The sequence below is a fragment of the Oncorhynchus clarkii genome, chromosome 11, assembly GCF_045791955.1.
Source record: "Oncorhynchus clarkii lewisi isolate Uvic-CL-2024 chromosome 11, UVic_Ocla_1.0, whole genome shotgun sequence".
Lineage (NCBI taxonomy): Eukaryota > Metazoa > Chordata > Actinopteri > Salmoniformes > Salmonidae > Oncorhynchus > Oncorhynchus clarkii.
In genome coordinates, this window is record NC_092157.1 from 23,176,083 (window position 1) to 23,191,355 (window position 15,273).

Below are 15,273 nucleotides of genomic sequence, written 5' to 3' on the forward strand. Positions count from 1 at the left end.
TGACATTTAATCCTAGTAAAAATTCCCTGTTTTAGGTCAGTTAGGATCACCACTTGATTTTAAAAATGTAAAATGTCAGAATAATAGTAGAGAGAATGATTTATTTAAGCTTTTATTTCTTTCATCACATTCCCAGTAGGTCAGAAGTTTACATACACTCAATTAGTATTTGGTAGCATTGCCTTTAAATTGTTTAACTTGGGTCAAATGTTATGGGTACCCTTCCACAAGCTTCCCACAATAAGTTGGGTGAATTTTGGCCCATTCCTCCTGACAGAGCTGGTGTAACTGAGTCAGGTTTGTAGGCCTCCTTGCTTTCACACGCTTTTTCAGTTCTGCCTAAAAATGTACTATAAGATTGAGGTCAGGGCTTTGTGATGGCCACTCCAATACCTTGACTTTGTTGTCCTTAAGCCATTTTGCCACTACTTTGTAAGTATGCTTGGGGTCATTGTCCATTTGGATGACCCATTTGCAACCAAGCTTTATCTTCCTGACTGATGTCTTGAGATGTTGCTTCAATATATCCACATAATTTTCCTGCCTCATGATGCCATCTATTTTGTGAAGTGCACCAGTCCCTCCTGCAGCAAAGCACCCCCACAACATGATGCTGCCACCCCCGTGCTTCACGGTTGGGATTGTGTTCTTCGGCTTGCAAGCCTCCAGACCGTAGTCTGGCTTTTTTATGCCGGTTTTGGAGCAGTGGCTTCTTCTTTGCTGAGCTGCCTTTCAAGTTATGTCGATATAGGACTCGTTTTACTGTGGATATAGATACTTTTGTAGCTGTTTCCTCCAGCATCTTCACACGGTCCTTTGCTGTTGTTCTGGGATTGATTTGCACTTTTCGCACCAAAGTACGTTCATCTCTAGGAGACAGAACGCGTCTCCTTCCTGAGCGGTATGACGGCTGTGTGGTCCCATGGTGTTTGTACTTGCGTACTATTGTTTGTACAGATGAACGTGGCACCTTCAGGCGTTTGGAAATTGCTCTCAAGGATGAACCAGACTTGTGCAGGTTTACAATTTTTTTTCTCAGGTCATGGCTGATTTATTTTTATTTTCCCATGATGTCAAGCAAAGAGGCACTGAGTTTGAAGGTAGGCCTTGAAATACATCCACAGGTACATCTCTAATTGACTAAAATTATATCAATTAGCCTATCAGAAGCTTCTAAAGCCATGACATCATTTTCTGGAATTTTCCAAGCTGTTTAAAGGCATAGTCAACTTAGTGTATGTAAACTTCTGACCTATGGGAATTGTGATACAATGAATGATAAGTGCAATAACCTGTCTGTAAACAATTGTTAGAAAAAATACTTGTGTCATGCACAAAGTAAATGCCCTAACCGACTTGCCAAAAATATAGTTTGTTAACAAGACATTTGTGGAGTGATGAAAAACTAATTTTAATTACTCCAACCTAAGTGTATGTAAACTTGTGACTTCAACTGTATGTCCTCTGTGTAAATTGCCCTAAGTGCCCTGGTCAAAAGTAGTGCACATTATAGGGAATACAGTGTCTTCCCGGATGCACCTTAGTACAGTAATATCAACCTGGCAAAAGATAGAGATGAATTGAAGTGAGCTTCCACCTCCTGACAGATTCTGTGTAGTTTATCTTCTAGAGAGAAAGGTGGCACAGTACCACTGACCTATATTTATCCGAGATGAACATGGCAGTGTGTGTGTCTGTGTGTGTGTGTGTGCATGTGTGCGTGTGTGTGCATATGTGCATGAATGTGTGTTTGGCCAGGGTTGAGTATGCTGAGGTCATCATACCTCCAGATCCCTTAGTCAAACTCATGTTTTCAAATTAAAATGGTTGAAATATTTCCTTCCCTATCAATGTTTTGTAATGGGCTAACAAGCTCAGTCATTACATATCCCTAACATAAATATTTAAAGATAGCTGGTCGAGTGAAAAATGCTGGCTGGACAGATTTTGAGGTATGGAAGGCACTGCAGATGTGATATACACTGCCTTCGGAAAGTATTCAGACCCCTTGACTTTTTTCCACATTTTGTTACGATACAGCCTTATTCTAAACTGGATTAAATAAAACCATTTCCTCAGCAATCTACACACAATACCCCATAATGACAAAGTGAAAACAGGTTTTTAGAAATTTTGGCAAATGTATTAAAAACAATAAACATAAATACCTTATTTACATAAGTATTCAGACCCTTTGCTATGAGACTCAAAATAGAGCTCAGGTGCATCCTGTTTCCATTGATCATCCTTGAGATGGTCTGCAACTTGATTGGAGTCCACCTGTGGTAAATTCAATTGATTGGACATGATTTGGAAAGACACACACCGGTTTGTATAAGGTCCCACAGTTGACCAATAAACCAAGCCATGGGGTCGAAGGAATTGTCCGTAGCGCTCTGAGACATTTATGCAGCATTGAATGTCCCCAAGAACACAGTGGCCTCCATCATTCCTAAATGGAAGAATTTTGGAACCTCCAAGACTCTTCCTAGAGCTGGTTGCCCGGCCAAACTGAGCAATTGGGGGATAAGGGCCTTGCTCAGGGAGGTGACCAAAAACCCGATGGTCTCGCTGATAGAGCTCTAGAGTTCCTCTGTGGAGATGGGAGAACCTTTCAAAAGGACAACCATCTCTGTAGCACTCCAACAATTAGGCGTTTATGGTAGAGTGGCCAGACGGAAGCCACTTCTCAGTAAAAGTCACATGACAGCCCCCTTGGAGTTTGCTAAAAGGCACCTAAAGACTCTCCGATCATGAGAAACAAGATTATCTGATCTGATGAAACCAAGATTGAACTTTTTTGCCTGAATGCCAAACGCCATATCTAGAGGAGACCTGGCATCATCCCTACGGTAAAGCATGGTGGTGGCAGAATCATGCTGAGGGGACGTTTTTCAGCGACATGGACTGGGAGACTAGTCAGGATCGAGGGAAACAGAGAGATCCTTGATGAAAAAGTACAGAGAGATCCTTAATGAAAACTTACTCAAGAGCACTCAGGACCTCAGACTGGGGTGAAGGTTCACCTTCCAACAGGGCAACGACCCTAATCACACAGCCAAGACAACGCAGGAGTGGCTTCAGGACAAGTCTCTGAATGTCCTTGAGTGGCGTAGCCAAAGCCTGATCGAGCATCTCTGGAGAGACCTGAAAATAGCTGTGCAGCAACGTTCCCATCCAACCTGACAGAGCTTGAGAGGATCTACAGAGAAGAATAGGAGAAACTCCCCAAATACAGGTGTGCCAAGCTTGTAGCGTCATACACAAGAAGAGTCGAGCCTGTAATCGCTGCCAACGGTGCTTCAGCAAAGTACCGAGTAATGGGTCTGAATATTTATGTAAAAGTGTATTTCAGTCTTTTATTTGTATAATAAATTAGCAAAAATCATTATTATAGTGTACTGTGTGTAGATTGATGAGGGGGAAAAACACAATAAAAAAAAGTCAAGGGGTCTGAATACCTTCCAAAGGAATTGTATAAGAGGGCACCAATAGATAGATAGATAGATAGATAGATAGATAGATAGATAGATAGATAGATAGATAGATAGATAGATAGATAGATAGATAGATAGATAGATAGATAGAAAGAGTGGAGTCACTTTAACACTCTGGCATCAATAAGATGTCCTTCTGTTCCTCTAGCAGTGGAGTACTCTGTCACAGCCTCCTAGCTGGCTGTTTCAGAGCTGAATGTGGAATTACTGCATCAGGATGGATGCCCAAGGCCAAACACAGACCACATGCTGTACAGCACTGCATCCCAGAGAGCTACCAATTTTACATTTAATTACACATGTATCTGGCTTCACGTGTAACTTATTTACTGGACTGTAAGTCGTACAGACTTTCAATGGTACACATTGACATGTTCAGTAAAGCTACAAAACATTGGCATTTGCATGCTAAAATTACATCTGTTTTTTCAGTCGTTCATATCTCACTCTGTATATTAATTGTGTTGGATCCCCAGTGTTTACCCAACATTACACTGCAGTACTACCAACTAGGTATATCAACCTAGCCTGTTCCAAGACCATCCTGACTGCTGCGTTCTCGTTAGCAAAGAATGTAACCTTGCGAGATCAGGATGGTTTGTACGAGGCTAATATCAATATCAAAATCTCTGTGGGTACACTATTAAATCCCAATTGGATTTATCATCATAATTTATTTGGCTTTATCAGGTGACCCCCTTTTCCTAATGAGATTTTCTCCTAGTGTGTGGCAAACCTCTTTCCTTTCTGCTTTAGGAGATGGTGTGGAAGGTAATCCTGTAAAAATCCTGTAAAAAAAAAAACGTGACTTTCCTCTTTGGGAACCCATCCTCCCTGAGCACTTAAGACATAATTACTTGGAAGAAGACAAGGGACAGAACTGAACTGTGACAGGTCGATGTGAAATCAGTTCAGTGATGATTCCTATCTTAGCCTGCAAGACTACATCACATAGAAGAGCACTCCAACAATGCACTCTTTTAATGCATGTTCTACTGGTGCCAAATTTTGCTCCAGTAGTTCCTAGAACCAACTAGTCTCTGAAATCCCAGACGATTGGAACATTGTGGGAGGTAACCCATCTGTCTAATACTAGAGACTAAGAACCAACCACTAAGAGTTCATTAGAGTAACCTGTTTAATTCCCTGCTTTTGTATGTCTTTGACTCGTGGCAACAATCAATGAGTTGTATTTCCAAATGATGTATTAGCTTTCTAACTAGGATTCGTTAACATGGATGTAGTGTTTTTTTGCACTTTCATTGTGTTGAAAGGTGGTGGACAGACCATAGTTATGATTTGACAACTTCCCCTTCATCAGGTCACTGAAACTGAGATATTGACTCAGAATACATCGTCTCCACTGGAATCAGAGTAATGAGTGAATCGAACCACGCAATGATTCTGACATATCATGTTTTGTTGTTTTGTCTCTCTGTTTATCTGTTTTTTTGTTTGTTTGTTTACCCGTGGGCAGCTCCCCATCCTGGTGTCGTCGGTGGTGAGTCTGTACTTTCTGGAGCTGACAGACGTGTTCAAGCCGGTCCGCTCGGGGTACAGCTGCCACGACCGCAGCCTCAGCCTGCCCTACATAGAGTCCACTCATGAGATTATCCCCCTGCTCATGCTGCTCAGCCTGGCCTTTGCTGGACCCGCCATCACGGTCAGTAACACACACACACAAACGCAGGCAGGCAGGCACGCATGCATGTGCACAAACACACACACAGGCATGCTCGCCCGCCAACACGCGCACACACACATGCACACATTCGCTCATGTGCACACACAGGCACACATGCCAGTGACATTATCTATGTCATCCTGACTTGTCACACTCTGCATTTTATTTGAGGGCTGCCTGTAGGCCTACTTGGTTATTCTTCCAACAGAAATAGGCAGGCCATGTTTTTAGATAAGGTGTTATGTCTGAAGATCCTAGCGTAAGATTGGCCGCTTAGGAGGAAGAGAGTTTAGGTCAGTATGATAACACTAAGTTGACCCAAAGCTGGAGGTCTTTACATGCTAAGATGAAGGGTACAGTGATCTGACATTGAAATTCATCTGGTGTCACTGTTGATGCCTCTTCCCCACTAACTAAAAGACTGAGATTACCGTCTGGTAAGGGTTTTGAAGATGTTGTCCGAAGTATGACTAATGATGTGTTTGAGAAGTTTGACTTGTCGAAACAAAACTCTAACTCTCATCAAAATATTTTCTCTATCCACCAGAAAACCTTGTTTACTACCAGAATCCTCCTGTATTGATCTGAGGCACTTATAAAAAGAAAAGGCACTTATCACAAATAGCATCTTCAACCACACTATACAGTGCAATCGGATAGTATTCAGACCCGTCGACTTTTAGAACATTTTGTTACATTTCAGCCTTATTCTAAAATGGGTTAAATCATTTGTTCCCTCATCAATCTACACACAATACCCCATAATGACAAAGCAAAAACAGGTTTTTGAAAATTTGGCAGCGATTACAGCCTCGATTATTTTTGGGTATGGCGCTACAAGCTTGACACACCTGTATTTGGGGAGTTTCTCCCATTCCTCTCTATAGATCCTCTCAAGCTCTGTCAGGTTGGATGGGGAGTGTTGCTGCACAGCTATTTTCAGGTCTCTCCAGAGATGTTCGATCGGGTTCAAGTCCGGGCTCTGGCTGGGCCACTCAAGGACATTCAGAGACACTCCTGCGTTATCTTGCCTGTGTGCTTAAGGTTGTTGTCCTGTTGGAAGGTGAACCTTCTCCCCAGTCTGAGGTCCTGAGTGCTCTAGGGCAGGTTTTCATCAAGGATCGCTCTATACTTTGCTCCGTTCATCTTTTCTTCGATCCTGACTAGTCTCCCAGTCCCTGCCGCTGAAAAATATCCTCACAGCATGATGCTGCAACCACCATGCTTTGAGGTAGGGATGATGCCAAGTTTCCTCCAGATGTGACGCTTGGCATTCAGGCCAAATAGTTCAATCTTGGTTTCATCAGACCAGAGAATCTTGTTTCTCATGATCTGAGAGTCTTTAGCAGGCTGTCATGTGCCTTTTACTGAGGAGTGGCTTCCGTCTGGCAACTCTACCATAAAGGCCTAATTGGTAGAGTGCTGCAGAGTTGGTTGTCCATCTGGAAGGTTCTCCCATCTCCACAGAGGAACTCTAGAGCTCTATTAGAGAGACCATCGGGTTCTTGGTCACCTCCCTGAGCAAGGCCCTTCTCCCCCAATTGCTCAGTTTGGCCGGGCGGACACCTCTAGGAAGATGGAGGCAACTGTGAATTGTGGACCGTCATTGCTGCAGACATTTTTGGTACCCTTTCACCAATCTGTGCCTCGACACAATCCTGTCTCGGAGCTCAACGGACAATTCCTTCAACCTCATGGCTTTTGCTCTGACGTGCACTGTGGGTCTTTCCAACTAATGTCAATCAATTGAACTTACCACAGGTGGACTCCAATCAATTTGTATATACATCACAAGGATGATCAATGGAAACAGGATGCACCTGAGCTGATTATCAAGTCTTATAGCAATTGGTCTGATTTCTTATGTAAATAAGGTATTTCTGTTTTTTATCAATTCTAAAAACCTCTTTTTGGTTTGTCATTATGAGGTATTGTGTGTAGATTGCTGAGATGTTTTATTTCTTTAATCCATTTTAGAATAAGGCTGTAACAACAAATTGAGGAAAAAGTCAAGGGGTCTGAATACTTTACGAAGGCACTGTAATTACAAAACTACCTTAAAATTTGTGGATTCGGCTATTTCAGCCACACCCGTTGCTGACAGGTGTATAAAACCGAGCACACTGCCATGCAATCTCCATAGACAAAAACATTGGCAGTAGAATGGCCCATACTTACTGAAGAGCTCAGTGACTTGCAACGTGGCACCGTCATAGGATGCCACCTTTCCAAAAAGTCAGTTCGTCAAATTTCTGCCCTGCTAGAGCTGTCCCCTATTATTGTGAAGTGGTAACTTCTAGAAACAACAACAGCTTAGCCCCGAAGTGGTAGGCCACACAAGCTCACAGAACGGGACAACCGAGTGCTGAAGCGCGTAGCTCGTAAAAATCATCTGTCCTCAGTTGCAACACTCACTACTGAGTTCCAAACTACTTCTAGAAGCAATGTCAGCACAAGAACTGTGTGCTTGTCCCGTCGGGAGCTTAATGAAATTAGTTTCCATGGCCAAGCAGCCACACACAAGTCTAAGATCACCATGCACAATGCCAAGCATCGGCTGGAATGATGTAAAGCTCACCCCCATTGGACTCTGGAGCACTGGAAACGTGTTTTCTGGAGTGATGAATCACGCTTCACCATCTGACAGTCCGACGGACGAATCTGGGTTTGGCAGATGCCAGGAGAACGCTACCTGCCCGAATGCATAGTGCCAACTGTAAATTTTGGTGGAGGAGGAATAATGGTCTCGGGCTGTTTTTCATGGTTCAGGCTAGGCCTCTTCTTTTTAATTAATAAAACATTTTTTACCCATTTTTCTCCCCAATTTCGTGATATTCAATTGGTAGTTACAGTCTTGTCCCATCGCAGCAACTCCTGTACGGACTCGGGAGAGGCAAAGGTCAAGTGCCGTGCGTCCTCCGAAACACGACCAGCCAAGCCGCACTGCTTCTTGACACAATGCTCGCTTAACCCGGAAGCCAGCGGCACCAATGTGTCAGAGGAAACACCGTACACCTGGCGACCGTGTCAGCGAGCATTTTGACAAGGATAACAGGAGCCGCTAGAGCGCGATGGGACAAGGACAACCCGGCCGGCCAAAACCTCCCCTAACTCGGACGATGCTTAGCCAGTTGTGCACCGCCTCATGGGTCTCCCGATCGCGGCCGGCTGCCACACAGCCTGGGATCGAACCAGCAGTGAAGGGAATTCTTAACGCTACAGCATACAATGACATTCTATATGATTCTGTGGTTCCAACTTTGTGGCAACAGTTTGGGGAAGGCCCTTTTCTATATCAGCATACAGTAGCTATGCCCACGTGCACAAAGCAAGGTCTGTATATAAATGGTTTGTTGAGATCAGTGTGGAAGATCTTGACTGGCCTGCACAGTTCCGACCTCAAACCCCTCGAACACCTTTGGGATGTATTGGAGCACTGACTGCGAGCCAGGCCTAATCGCCCAACATCAGTGCTAGACCTCACTCATACTCACTAATACTCTTGTGGCTGAATGAAAGTAAGTCCTTGCAGCAATGTTCCAACATCTAGTGGAAAGCCATCCCAGAAGAGCGGAGGCTGTTACAGCAGCAAAGGAGGACCAACTCCATATTAATGCCCAAGATTTTGGACTGAGATTTTTGATGAGCAGGTGTCCACATACATTTGGTAATGTATTGTATCTGGCATCAGTGGATCTCTACTGACTTTAGTTGTCTGATGACGCATTACTTTCACAGAGATCTCCTAGCAACGCTCGGTACTGTAGCAAGCAGATCTTGGGTTTCCAGTCTTCTGTCAGACTCTCTCTCAGGTGAATACACTGTGGCTGACTGTTCTCACAGGTGCGTACACTGTGGCTGCTACTGTCAGCCAGCATTTGACTGTCAGCCACCCCAGAGTAGTCTCTGTAGCTAGCAATCTCTTCAAGACTTATTCTGACTCAGTCAATGTGTTTTTGTCACTGGCTATGGAGTTATCGCTATCTAAAGGTCCCCAGGTGAACTGTCAGTTTGAAACTACAGTTTGGGGTCCTCTTTTTTTGTTCTGTGGTTTAAGTGGGTGTTATGAATGAGTGGGTCTTGCAGTGTTTCGTTGTGTTTTCAAGCAGGTTGCTCATGCAGAAACGCGTTGATTAGTTCACACCCGACTTCCTGGGAGTCCTGGAGGCATGTTGCTGTGTTTGAAAAATGACAAGAAGACTAAACTGTTCTGAAGTGTGAACCATTCTCTCTTCTTCTTTAAAACCTCCCCTCACAATGGTGTTGACTAAGGTGCTTTTTGAAGCATCTTCTCAGACTGACTGTAAGGTGTCTACCCACTCTGCCCAGAGTAGGTGAAAAGGCACTTTGGTGATGACATTTCACTTCCTTATGTTATACTTTTTTATTTTTTTTACCAAGACAAAAAATAATTGTTCATGTTCTGAATCGTTCAGTGGGGTCTTTCTTTTACACATCATTAACACATTAACATTATATCCAAAAAGTCAGATTTCTTAACCTAATACATCCAGTAATAAGCACCGATGTATGTTGACAGAGCGGGGCAGCTTTCTCACCAAAAATGTTTAGTTTTTTTTACATTTTGTGGTTGTCGTCTTCCAAGTTGTGGGTCGCAAATAGCAAAATCAGCATGACACAAGTTGAATGAAATGTAAAAGGCTTTGAAAAAAAACAAAATTGCGGTATGCTCAGTGCTCCCTTGACATTTCACAGAGATACGCTTGTTTTTGTGAGATGTCTTTTAAAAAAGAACAGGAACATAACATTAATATGAATAGCGTATACTAAAATATGAAAATACTATATGTCATGTCTCAAAATCAATATCTATCTTACCTCCATATTGTTTTATGTCCTCCGGATTTGAGAAGAAAGATGACGAGTTCAATGGTAAGCCGGTCAGGTAACCTTAATTATTTCCCAGGTTTTTTTCTCTGGCCTCCATTGATTTAGTCACCCTAAATATGACCATCCTACAATGGTAAAAACTCCAATAAGTTCAGAACGGATTATGATAAAGACATGAGGTTTGGACCATTGGTTTTATTAGAGGAGTATCTACACAATTAACATTGTTTTATTATTTTACCCATTGGTCAAAATATGCGTGTTTGACAGTGACTGCATGTCAGAGCACATACTTAACTACGGTACCCCTCACCCTTTTCTGAAAGGAAAAGATTACTCAATTTCTGCTGTCCATGTTTACTACTGGTCTAGTGCTTTCGGACATGTACATACAGCATCAAATATAATTCCAGTTCTTTAGCAGCACTGATAAAATCAGTTACATTTAGTGAGATGTACTAGCTGATAATAAATACTGATTGGGATTAATAAAAAACAAGCATCACGGCACTGAGACAGAAATATATCTCAGAGCATATGGGAGTGTACAGTATGTTTCATGTTCTGAATGCTAACACTGTAAATCTGTCTATATTCCATCTGCAATCCACTCAGATGCAGTTCCCAAACATCAGCTAACGCTGTGAAATATGTGTACATATAGGTATAGTCCTAGCCTAGCGTGCCACAATAACAACATGTGAAAACAACAATTAACCTGTCTACTGTAAGTACGATAATGCTACAACATTCTATTAGTTCAGATCACCAAGCCATTTTCACCATCTCTATCGGAGCGCTGTGTATTGGTTTGTTATAGAGCACATGTATCATTAGAAAGGAAGTACCTGCAGGTAGTGCAGGGTCCTGTGGTTCGGCCAGTTGTCATAGCACAGTGTTCTGTTGCTCTCTCTCTCTCGCACTCACACACGCGCGGATGTACACGCCCGCCCGCCTGCCCACACACGCACACACACACACACACACACACACACACACACACACACACACACACACACACACACACACACACACACACACACACACACACACACACACACACACACACACACACACACACACACACACACACACAGAGACAAACTCACACTCTCAACCTGTCAGATGGGCAGAGTGTGCTGCCATGGTGATAGCTGCATGATACCTGGACCCTCATTCACGTCACAGTGTGACAACAGACCCGACGCCAAAGGCTTAGTTAGACCATACTCCAGTACCCACAACACCCTGGGGTTTAGCCCTTACTTCTCACAACACCCTGCCTGTGCCAGGCCAGGACAGGGTGTGGATCACTGCTGACATCAAACACACAGCCCCACTGAGATTTAAACTCCTCATGCATTCACACTGACAAACAGAAGAGGGGTTATTATAGACTAGTAATGACTGCATCAGAGCTGTGGGAGAGGATGTATCATTGGGATTCATGCTTTATTCAAGTTGTCATGGTGTGGGTAGTCTCTTGTGGTAGCTGGCTGGCCCACAATATTTGGTTCTGAGTTCTGAGATTATGGATCGGGTAACAGAGAAAGATTCTGATTGATTGACAGGTGTGGTGATATGTGTGTGTGTTTATTGTTTCAGCTCCTCTGAACAGAGCAGAGGGGATTGGATTGTGTTTGAAGGTCAGTGTGGAGGGGTTTATTCAGACACAGACGACAGCCTGTTGTCCTGTGGTCCTGTTTGTCAAAGTTCCAGACACAAGGGAGAGATTTACTGTACACCTAGGGGGCTGAAGTTATTCATGTTCTATATTGGAAGTAGGGTTGGGGGTCATACCGTTTCTGTACCATGTCAGGGTATATGGTATTACCGAATGTGCACACAAGGGGCGCTGTTATTTATTTTTTTTAAAGGAATGTCTCTGCTGTAAACGAGATGCTTGATCTTGACATCTACCCACTTAGCTAGCAAGTTAGGAAACCAAATGCATAGCTAGAGCTCCGAGCTGGATATAATTTATTTGACACATCTTAGATTTCTTATAGTTATACTTAACTTATAAGCAGTGGTGTAGCGCTCACCTCCTCAGCCTACGCGAGGGCTAATTATTATTATTATATTTTTTTTTACGGTATTGAAAATCATACCGTTGGTATTTCAAAATACCCCGGTAAACGATATGTCGCTCCAAGCTTAGTTGGAAGGTATTGTGATATTGGTCAGTCAGCTGTTTGTGGGTTATAAAATCATGATTACCACAGCTGGTTAGTGCTGAGAGTTGTACATTGGAATGGTAGGCCATAGTACTCCATACTGCAGGGAAAGTGTGCCTTGGCCTTTCCCTAACCTTTCATCTGGGGCTATGCCAAAGACAGAGAGCTTTACTTTATCCCGAAAACAGAGCGCTGAGAGGAAAGGCAGTCATTTGAAACAGAGGTAGACAGAGTTCATGGGAAAGGTGATCTCTTAATCCTACTGTGTGTGTGTGTGTGTGTGTGTGTGTGTGTGTGTGTGTGTGTGTGTGTGTGTGTGTGTGTGTGTGTGTGTGTGTGTGTGTGTGTGTGTGTGTGTGTGTGTGTGTGTGTGTGTGTGTGTGTGTGTGTGTGTGTGTGTGTGTGTGTGCTGTAAGTGTATGTGTCCACAGTGATGACCGTGTCTCTGTCCACAGATAATGATTGGAGAGGGGATCCTGTTCTGCTGTCTGTCCAGAAAGAGGAAGGGTGTCGGGGCAGAGGCAGACATCAATGCAGCAGGCTGTAGCTTTAACTCCTTCATCCGCAGAGCTGTCAGGTTTATTGGTAAGTTTAATTTGGTTTACCTGATGAGACTGTCTCAGCCCTTTTAGTATGTATTTTTATGAATAATGAAAAAAAGACATGACAAGGCCCAAGTATAAAAATAAATCTATGCTAACTGGGTGTGTGTGCATGTGTGTGTGCATGTGTGTGTGTGTGTGCATGTGTCGTGCGTGCATGTGTGTGTCTCTGCCAACCAGGCGTCCATGTGTTTGGCCTGTGTGCCACAGCTCTCATCACGGACATCCTCCAGCTAGCGACGGGCTACCATGCGCCTTACTTTCTGACTGTGTGTAAACCCAACTACACCACGCTCAACACAACCTGCGACGAGAACACCTACATCCTGCAGGATATCTGCTCCGGGTCCGAAATCGCAGCCATCAACCAGGGCAGGTTTGTCACATTCACCTTTCACCGTTGACCTCTAAAGAGCTCTCAATGTGTTTCTGCTCCACCAACCTGATGCTAAGGGGTCAGGATTATGACTAGGGTTAGGGTTGATCCAGGATGAGGACATGAAGCTAGGGTTAAGGTTGAGGGTTAGGGTTGAGCCGGGGTGTGGACATGAAGTTTGTGCTATGGCTAAGGTTAGTGTTGACCCAGGGTGTGGACATTATGCTTAGGTTAGAGATAGGGTTGAGGCTAGAGTTAGCGTTGAACCGGGCTATAGACATTAAGCATGAGTGGGTTACTTGGTAGAGTATGGTGCTTGTAATGCCATGGTTGTGGGTTTGATGAAAATGTATGTACTAACTACTTTAAGCTGCTCTCGATAAGAGCGTTGACAGATATGTTCGGGTTAGTTAGAAGTTTTTGCATTTTTCTGACGATATTATGATCCTAGAGTTAAAGTATTCAAATATCCACACTGTCAATCAAAGCACATTTTGTCTGCAAGTTGTATTGATGTGTGAGTTAATCTAATACCTCCAATTACTCAGTAGCAGCAGACTTGAGTCATTAGCACAGTTCAATGGGTTATTTTTCCGGGGATTACGCAGAGTTTGAGTTGTTCAGTTCTGTTTGGATGTATAAACACAAGGACCCAGACAAGACAAGCAGCAGCAAAGCTATTTTGGTTTCTAATTGTGGTTATCATGGCTGTAGAGTAAAGAGAACCTTTTGATGTTCTCGCTAATGAGGTTGGGAAAGGGGCTCTTTTGCACATCAGCAAATAGCTTGTGTGGATTCAGGGAAAATAGATGTATGGAGTTGTCATCTGGAGCGAGTGGTTAAGGCAAAGCACATGGTGAGATTTTAATTAAAAGTATTATTAGGATCCCCATTAGCTGACGCCGTAATGTCAGCTAATCTTCCTGGGGTCCAACACAGAACTAAAAAGACATTACAAACAATTACAATTTACATTAAGACGTTACAAACTTTTAACAAGTCGACATTACAGACAATTAAAATACCTGACCGGTAATACATGTAACATTCAGGAGATGCTGTCTGGCATTAGTATCTGTGCAGTCATATGGTTGATCGCATTGGATGTTCTTTTATTGCTTTCTTGAAGGTGGATTTACTTTTTGCCTGAGAAATTGGTAAATAATTCTATTCAGTGATGGCTCTGTATGTGAGCAGCTAACCGATCGCTGCAGCTGTACATAGTCCATCTGTAAATAGCCCACCCAATCTACCTACATCGTCCCCATATTGTTTTAATTTACTTTCTGCACACCAGTATCTCTACTTGCACATCATCATCTGCTCACTTATCACTCCAGTGTTAATCTGCTAAATCTGCTAAATTGTAATTACTTCGCTACTATGGCCTATTTATTGCCTACCTCCTCATGCCATTTGCACACACTGTATATAGACTTTCTTTTTTTCTATTGTGCTGGTACGCTTGTTTATTCCATGTGTAACTCTGTGTTGTTGTTTGTGTCGCACTGCTATGCTTTATCTTGGCCAGGTTGCAGTTGTATATGAGAACTTGTTCTCAACTAGCTAACCTGGTTAAATAAAGGTTAAATAAAAAAATAAAAAAATGTAACTGATTGTCCACGGGGTATCAGATCACCTGAACTTCCTATCTGGTTTGGTGGTTATGTTTGTTGCTAGTATTTATTTATTTGAATTTTTATTTCACCTTTGTTTAACCAGGTAGGCTAGTTGAGAACAAGTTCTCATTTGCAACTGCGACCTGGCCAAGATAAAGCATAGCAATTCGACACATACAACAACACAGAGTTACACATGGAATGAACTAATTGGTCTGAAAAAGACTGTGGTTTGTTGAAAATGTTACATTCCTAATGAAAATCAGAAGACTGCATAGTAATTTGCTTTCAATTTGACTGCATGAAATATTCTGATGCATTCAGTTGACATTCATACAGTTAAAACAATGGCAGCCCTGTTTTGAGCAAGTTGGAGCTTTTTTGTTTATTTTTTGCTGCAGATGATCATATGACAGGGCAGTAATCTAGGTGTGATAGAATAAAAGATTGAATCACCTGATTCAGAG

The 15,273-nt window shown here is 42.9% G+C and overlaps 1 protein-coding gene across 1 annotated transcript in view; it reads left to right on the top strand.

The window, feature by feature from the left end:
- The window catches only part of LOC139420681 (phospholipid phosphatase-related protein type 4), a 36,239-nt gene that overhangs the window by 7,294 nt on the left and 13,672 nt on the right, over window positions 1-15,273 (top strand). Inside the window, exons 2-4 of the mRNA XM_071170901.1 lie at window positions 4,975-5,160; window positions 12,665-12,794; window positions 12,992-13,187. Coding sequence (XP_071027002.1) covers window positions 4,975-5,160; window positions 12,665-12,794; window positions 12,992-13,187 — 512 coding nt within the window. The remainder of the gene's footprint in view (window positions 1-4,974; window positions 5,161-12,664; window positions 12,795-12,991; window positions 13,188-15,273) is intronic.